General features: G+C 28.1%; 1 protein-coding gene across 1 annotated transcript; it reads left to right on the top strand.

Annotated features, from left to right (window-relative positions):
• Positions 1-1,283: 1,283 nt before the first annotated feature.
• LOC122505286 (transcription initiation factor TFIID subunit 11-like) lies at positions 1,284-5,339 on the top strand. Its single transcript, XM_043616797.1, has 5 exons — positions 1,284-1,319; positions 1,976-2,026; positions 2,314-2,764; positions 4,965-5,218; positions 5,304-5,339. Exons 1-5 carry the CDS (start codon positions 1,284-1,286, stop codon positions 5,337-5,339), a joined length of 828 nt encoding a protein of 275 aa, XP_043472732.1.
• The last annotated feature ends 3,291 nt before the right edge of the window (positions 5,340-8,630 follow it).

The raw sequence follows: 8,630 nt of genomic DNA, 5'->3' as shown, positions 1-8,630 counted from the left end.
TTCTCTGCCAAAATGCAGGCCAAAATCGATTTTTAATTTTAAAAATCCGCTTGAAAGCGTGAAGTTTCTAACAAAACAAAAGAAGATCTTATTTATTCGTTTGCAATTTTATCTTTTTCCAGGAACTTGAGTCAATTTTTGCTTGCATTTTGTCAGCAAAATCTACACAATTTCTATAATATTGGAGGTTACTCATTTTTCCTTTTTTTAAATGAATCCTTATAGTTTTGCGCATCAATATATCGTAATTTAATCTTTCAAAAACATTGAGAACATTCTTCAATTTGTAATTGTTTAAAAGAATTGTTAATAACAATTATAAATTTTCATTTTTTAGCAATCGCTTTATTTCATCTTTAAAGTATAGACTTTAAGCTTTAATTTAAAAAAAAAATTACCTAATTATCTTTATTTGTTTCAAAGTAATAATAAAATGAAAATAAAATGACCTAAAACTTCAATACCTAATTACTTCAAAAATAAATTTTTTTTTTGAAAAATATTTTAGGGGGAAAATTTGTACTCATATATCTACTAAAAATCATAGATAACTTGAAAATTGGAGATAAAAATTTTTCAAGTGGCCGGTTTCACTTATTTTGACCCTTTAACATATTTAAAAAATAATTTAAGTTAACATTTTGATACTTTTAAATAAACAATTTTTTTGCAACTATATGCTTCTAAAAATACGTTATTTGTACTTACAGGATAACTCTCCATCTTCACTATAATCACTCATTTTTTAGAAGTCAAAATAAAACTTTAGATTTCAGTGCACTGTAAGGTGAACAACCATCAAATGTAATAATAAACAAAAATTTTGTGTCTTTAGGTACGCGCTACTGATATTTGAAATTTTCAAAGACGACATCTATAGGAGGATCTTCAATTTGTCAAAACTTAATATTAATATTATATACATACATAAGTATTCATATTTTAAATATAATTTATTAATACAAATATTTAAAATATTTTTACAAATTATTAATAAAATATTAAATTAAGAATTTATATATTGACATAAATAATATATACACTTTAAGGTTATAATATATACATTACCTGTCAAATATTCATCTGTTAAATAGTCATTAATTAAATATTGTCATTAATTGATTATTGTTATTAATAGGTAATTTGTTATCTGACGGGCCAAATAAACTACTTTCTTTATTTGGCCCGTCTTGAAATGTACGGAAGTGGGGTGACGGGCCAAATAATATAAGTAACTTATATGGCCCGCTGACGGGCCAAATAGACACTCCAGTAGTAGAGCTATGGGGATCCTGGGCCACTTACCGACGGTCGGTAAGGTAGATTTCTTAATAGTTAATGTAGGAAATTATTTGCTGATTAAGAATTTTTAATTAAGGAAGATTTCGACTATATCAGCAATTAGTGACATCTATTAGACGTCAATTGAACTCTTTGGTTTAGAGTCAGGTGTTATTCTTAAGATAATTATCCCGATATGGTTGTCGGTAAATAATTATATTTTTGAACTTAACTTTTGATCTGAAAAAATAAGCTGCGTGAACGACTGCACTGTGCATCTGTGAGGACTCGAACCCCAGTTAATAGCTGCCTTTCGCGGGACTAACGCCTACCAATGCACCATGCCAACACAGCCTGGACGTTCACGTTTCTTATAATCTCAGATCAAGCCCATACACTAGTCGAAGAGCTGTATAGTTAATGTAGGAAATTATTTCTTAATTATTTCTTAATCAGCAAATAATTTCCTACATTAACTATACAGCTCTTCGACTAGTGTATGGGCTTGATCTGAGATTATAAGAAACGTGAACGTCCAGGATGTGTTGGCATGGTGCATTGGTAGGCGTTAGTCCCGCGAAAGGCAGCTATTAACTGGGGTTCGAGTCCTCACAGATGCACAGTGCAGTCGTTCACGCAGCTTATTTTTTCAGATCAAAAATTAAATTCAAAAATATAATTATTCAATCCACAGCAACAGCAACAACCAGTGATATACTCTGGCCACAAATATCAACAGCAAGACGTGAGTATTGAAAAAGAAAATTTATTTATATAATTAATTAATTAATAAAATTTAAATTAAATTAAAATTAAGATAATAAAAAATAAAATAAATGAAAAATAATAAAAATTTAATAGGAAAAGATTAATTTTTAATAATAAAAAAATTTATTTATACAATTAATTAATTAATAAAATTAAAATTAAATTAAAATTAAGATAATAAAAAATAAAAGAAATAAAAAATAATAAAAATTTAATAGGAAAAGGTTAATTTTTAATAATAAAAAATTTAATTTAATTTAATAGAAAAATGCATCCAGGTTGTCAACGAGGTGGAGTTCCATTAAGCCATCTGCTACAATGGAAAATTTACAATATATTCCTACACCAATCGAAAGGAAAATTGAAAGTGTCGAAGTACACGCATCAACAGTAAAATCTTGTTCTGAAGAAGATTCTTCAGATTCTGCTTCAACTTCTTCATCGAGCTCGTTGATCTCAAGACGATCGGCTTCACCATCTACGTCAAAAAAACCTGCTTCGCCAAAACCTTCTACATCAAAACCACCTGCTTCACCAAAACAACCTACTTCAACACCTTCTACATCTAAGGCTTCGAATGAAGCAAATCAACTAGCTGCAGCGATCGCTTCAATTTCAAAGCCGCCACCACAATCAAAAACCATTATTATTGATCAAGATCAAGATCCATGTGTAAAGAAGAGAAGAATTGCTCATCAATCAAAAATCCCAACAAGTGGGAAGAGAAGAAAATCTTCTTCTGATAAACAAAATCCTGAAAAAAAGGAAAATAAGTTTCTTCTCAGTTTGCTTTTTCAAAATAATTTGATCTTTCTTTTTTTATACCTAAAATGTTTTACACATGGATCTTGATCTTATTTCATTTGAGGGTTCTAAAGAAAAAATTTTAAAGTATTGGTTCTTAAAAAAAAAAAAATGTTTGTTTCAAACATAGTTTTTGATTTGCTAATATTCAACGTGTTTTTATAAAGAAGACTTGAAAAAATTCAGCATTTATTTTAAAAAAAATTACTTCTGTTAACAGCACGTTCAACATTCAAAGTGCCGATTATAAAAAAAAAAATGTTTGTCTATTTCAAACATGAAAAATGTTAAAAAGATTGTGTACTTTTTTACCGTTTAAAGTTTAATGTGTTCTTCAAAGAAGAAAAATGTTTGTTTACTTTAAACATTAGATTTGCTGAAATTCTTCAAAGCATTTTAAAAATATTTTGCAAAATAAAATGCTGAATTTTTTCAAGTCTTCTTTATAAAAACACGTTGAATATATCAAGTTTTGATTATAAAAGAAGACAAAGTTTGTTTGTTTGTTTCAAACATTATTTAATTTAATTTGCTGAAATTCTTAAAAGTTTTCTTTAAAATATTTTGACAAGATTCAGCATTTTTTAAATATTCAACTTTTTTTTTATATTAAGAAAAATGTTTGTTGACTTCAAACATAGTTATTAGATTAAATATTTTTTAAATAAAATTTAAAAATAAAAATAAAAGAATAAAATAAAATAAAATAAAATAAAAATAAAGAATTAAAATAAAATAAAATAAAAGAATATGTATTTTCTACTATTATTATTATTCTGTATGTAAAAGGTTTTTGGTAAAAATAAATGTACTTTTTAAAGATTTGAAGTATTTATTTTGTTTTTTTTATTTAAAATTTCAAAATGTATATAATTCATTGATTTCAGAATGTGGTTGTTACACTAAAAATTTCTATAATTTTAATTCTTAAAAAGGATTTTCTTGTATACATACAAATTTAAAAAAATTTAAATTAAAATCCTTAAAAATTATCTGATAATTAAATTTTCAAATATATATTTTTTCAGTAATAAAGTTGATTAAACTTAATGTAAACGTATTTATTACCTAGCACTATTGAATTTACGTTTATTGATTACAATTTCAATCTGTAAAATCGATTTTATTATAATTATGCATCTTGATTTTAATGGAATAAATTGTTCTAATTATTTTAACATAAAATTTTATTTTATCAAAATAAATATTTAAACTATGTTTACATAATATTACAGAACTAATTACTATTTATATAAATTCATTTTAACCTATTAATATGGTTTAATTAACTATTTAAAGTTCGCGCGAATCGAGACTTGTTACGGAGATGGCCGCATGGAGATGCTGCTTTTACTACTGTAGCGATGCATAGTGGGGAGCGCAGCGCCGTGGTGGGGATCGCCACAGTGAATAAGTGCGGTGCGCCAGCCACCAAAGCCATTCTTCTTTCAGCTTGCAACGTCGTAGGTTTCTCTTTCAGGTTTTCTCCTCTCTAGGTCTTTTTTCCGCCAGGACTATCTCTTCCATGTCTTTTTCAGGCTTTCTCTCTCTTTCTTTCACTCTTACAGATATTTTCTCTATTTCTCTGCTCCAGCTCATCACTTTCTTAGTTATTCTCTGTTTTAGATTTTTAGCAATTATTTCATTTTATTTTTTTCTAGTTTTTATTTCTCTTTATTTCATTTCTCTGCATAGTTATTTCAGGAATTATTTTTATTTTCTGTGGTTATTTGTATTAATTCAATTTTTCTGTCTTTTATTTCTCATTTATTTAATTTTTTTTAATTTTCACTTCCCTTGTTTTTTAGTTAATTCCTTTAATTTAATTTTTCAGCTATTTCACTCTTTTCTGATTTTTTCTTTATATTTTTTCTAGTTTTTATTTCTCTTTTCTAGTTTCCATAATCTTTCTATTCTCTTTATTTATCTTCTTTATTCTTTTCTCTTTTCTTTTATTTTTCTAGTTTTTATTTCTCTTTTCTAGTTTCTATATATTGTCTTCTTCTACTTAATTCATATTTTTTCTATTGTTTTTATTTATCTTCTTTATTCTTTTCTCTTTGCTTTTATTTCATCTACATAATTAAATAATTAAATCAATAACATTTTAGAAAATTATAACAAAATGGATCCAATCGATATGAACCAAAGTATGGAAGAAGTTGTTGATGATGATTTAGTCATTCATATTTTTGATGAATACGCCGACAACAATAATGAAGATGATGAGGATGATGAGGATGAGGATGATAATGATGATGGCTATGACAGCCAGGGGGAAACAATCATCTTAAGTGACGATGATGATTATATCGGCGATGATGATGATGATGACGTTTTAATAATTGACCTCGATCCTGAGGAAGTTAGTTAATAATTTTTATTTTAAATTAACTTTTAAAAATATCAATCTAATTTAAATTAACTTTAATAAAATCTTTAATTTTTAGATGTTGGAGCTTTTCGAAGATGAGCCTCAAAACTAGTTTAATTTTCAAAATAAAAGTACATATTTTTGAAATTTACGCATTTATTATTTCCCTTACTTTTAGCATATAGAGGTGGGGGTATTTCTGCGTGCGCAGTGAATAGTGGGGATATTTTGCGTGCGCATTTGAGAGTGTAGTGGGGTTAGAGAAAGAGTGGGGATTGCAGCAATATAAGGCGAGTTTTAAAGCCATCAAGTCATTACTATTTCAGGTTTTGAATTAGCAGTAAGTTTAATAAATTATCTATTTTCAAAGACTTTTTTCAGCTTTATTTTCTAAGTTCCTTTTTTCAGCTGTATTTTCTAAGTTTATTTTTCAGATATATTTTCAAAATCTTTTTTCAGATATATTTTCTAAGTTTCTTTTTCTAGATATATTTTCTATGTTTTTTTTCAGATATATTTTCAAAGTCTTTTTTCAGCTATATTTTCTAAGTTTCTTTTTTAGATATATAAATATTCTATGTTTTTTTTCAGATATATTTTCAAAATCTTTTTCAGCTATATTTTCGAAGATTCTTTTTCTAGATATATATTTTCTATGTTTTTTCAGATATATTTTTTAAGTCTTTTTCAGCTTTATATTAATTTTTAAATTATTCTTTTATCATTACAGGTTTATTTTAATTTCAGTTCTTTGTTTTCTCTTCTTTGTTTAAGGTTTCTTACCAGTTTTAAAAAAAAATGGATCTAGAAAAAGTCAACTCTGTTGGGCGTTTTGAAGGATACCTACCGACGAAACCGTTAGCGGAATTGATGAAAGATGGACTTTACTATGTCACGAAAATGAAGAAGGTCCAGACCAAATATGGACCTAGGATCATAGTTGAGATTGATGCTGACTTCGTCACATACTTACCAACGAGATTCATCAAGCTCTTCGAGGATGAACCAACCACCTTGGAAATGATGAAAGAAGCTGCGATATCGAAAAAACTTCAAATGAAGTATCTTGGAGGATCGTATAATGTTGTTGAATTAAAATTATTATAATAAATTGTAAAGAAATGTATATATATTGGAAAAAATTTTCAAAAATAAACACACAAAGTTTTACCTATAAATTGGTTTTAAATTTAATTTCCTTCTCCTCTTAGTATAAGTTATTTTTCAGAATTAGAATTAGTTTTATTTCCAAGAATTATAAAAATATTTAAAGGATAGGTTATTTTTTTAAATAAGAAACATTGTTTTAAATTAATATTTATTTTTGAAAACTTAAAACTATATTTACAAAAAAGATTCACAATTTTCGTAGAAAGATTTTAAAGTAGTAGTATTAATTGTAGAGTCAGTTTCATCAATTCCATTAGAAATAGCACTTATATATTGGTTTGGAGGTTCCAAAAACCACTCTTGAAGAAGTTTAACATTTTTTGCGGCACAATTTTCGATATAAAGAGTATGATGTTTACAAGTCGTTAACAATAATTTAGTTTCCAGTTTTTTCAACGATGGACAATTAAAATCTTCTAAATTTTGTACATTTAGTAAGTATTTCTCTAGCCAATTTTTCTTTTCGAATCCTTTGACGTAGATGGCACTAGCACCTCGCAGGATTCCTTGTAGAATAGATTGAAGTTCATCGTATGGTACGTCTCCTGCAGTCCAATCAATCCCATGGTAATTATGTGTTAGCCAAAGATTTTCACTTTTGTAGCGTCCTCGCAGTGAATTCCAAGGACAAGGAGGTTCAAAAAGGTAGACGAGAGGCTGTGCATCTGGTTGAAGAGGAAGTATTGCCAACTCTTTAAAGACAAACTCGTTGTTGGCTCTTTTAAAACCTTGAACGTCTACGATAAACTCCATTTTTGAAGCAGAAATGAATTTCTAGCCGAGAGCAGCTGCTTTTATAGTAATCACCCCCACCACTACCACATTATCCCCACTCCTTTACAATAGTTTCTTTACAGCGCCGCTGATTGGCTTATATTGTATGACGCGGTCATGGATTATTAAGCAATAGGCGGTGGTCTCGGCTGGCATGTTGATTCCTGCTTCAAATTCTAACCTCACATCAACTGATGCTTGTTTTAAAAACTCGTTTTGTTTAGAACAATCAATAACAATTAAAGGAAATAGACTTTTAAAAATATCCTTTGTTAAAATAGGTTTTGAATCTTTACCATAATAGGATGATTGAAAATTAGCGTACATTTCATAAAGTAGAGAGTACTGATTTTGATCAAAGTTTAGATTTAAATTTCCATAAGGATAATATTGTGAATTTAAAAAGAGTTTAACATTTATAATATTACAATGGTCAAAATGACAGGCATATTTTTTTCGTTTATCTTTCCTCGCTGTTTGAAATCCAACAATAACATAACGAGGTTTCTCTAATTGCGTTGATGTTTTAATTTGCCACAAAACTTTTGAACTTGTAGAAATTAAAGGATACTCATACATTTCCCACGACCTAAAACTTATTGAAATTAATGGATCCTTTTCAATAAATTTTAACAATTTAACTTTGTTATTGTCAGAAGGTAAAACGTATGGAATCATCCATTCAAGTTTATTGATGGAAATTTTAAATTCCTCATCCCCTCCTTGTCCTGTTTGAATTACGGCATTCACGTCAGAACGTGCTCTTGTTAAAATAAGTTCATGTTTAGCGTTCATAATGATTTTTTTATAATCTTCAGCAAAACCAAAAATCATGCTGAGTGGTATTGTGACGTCAAAATATCCATTTTCCAATACAAGTCTTGCATCAGCTGCAATTTTTGAATATCCAGCATTTTCAATAAAATTTAGCTGATTTGATGTTTGCGAGGTGTAATTTTTCATGATTGTAGTATGTCTAACGTATTTGCAGCGATCAATTTCAATACCATTTAGTTCATAGCGAATTTCATCAAACAAAAAACATACAGCATTATTACTTAAATGTACGTTTTGTGTAAGAGTAATTCCATCATTTTAGTTAATCTACCAAAAATGTGTAATGAACTTTTACTAGGTAAAATGCACAAGTCTTGATGTTGTACTGCGATTCGAATTTCATCGCTATTGTTAAAAGATGAAGATGCGTATGGTTGATGAGCTTGAATTTCATAATGAGCTATTGACTCATCGAAATTCACTGCTGCTGGAATATTGAGAAGTTCGTCCATTTTTATTGCAACAGCAACCAAAAAATATGTAGATTAATTGTCTTGTTGTCTTATTTTCTTTCCTTGAACTTTTAGACCTAGTTCTTGCAGGAAGAGGCGATTCTGAGGTGTTAACACCTTGTGAGATAAATTTAGACTGATTGGATTCTTGCATGTTGGCTGACTTTTAT

Source organism: Leptopilina heterotoma, unplaced genomic scaffold, assembly GCF_015476425.1.
Source record: "Leptopilina heterotoma isolate Lh14 unplaced genomic scaffold, ASM1547642v1 Lhet_351, whole genome shotgun sequence".
In the NCBI taxonomy this organism is placed as follows: Eukaryota; Metazoa; Arthropoda; class Insecta; order Hymenoptera; family Figitidae; genus Leptopilina; species Leptopilina heterotoma.
This window is presented reverse-complemented; position numbering and strand designations above follow the sequence as displayed.

Excerpts from the sequence above, each read along its gene's own strand:
- LOC122505286 (XM_043616797.1), top strand. The coding sequence starts at position 1,284 with ATGGGGATCCTGGGCCACTTACCGACGGTCGGTAAG. Across the intron at positions 2,765-4,964 it reads TCAATCAAAAATCCCAACAA|AAAATTATAACAAAATGGAT; the intron begins GTGGGAAGAGAA and ends ATAACATTTTAG. Across the intron at positions 5,219-5,303 it reads TTGACCTCGATCCTGAGGAA|ATGTTGGAGCTTTTCGAAGA; the intron begins GTTAGTTAATAA and ends TTTAATTTTTAG.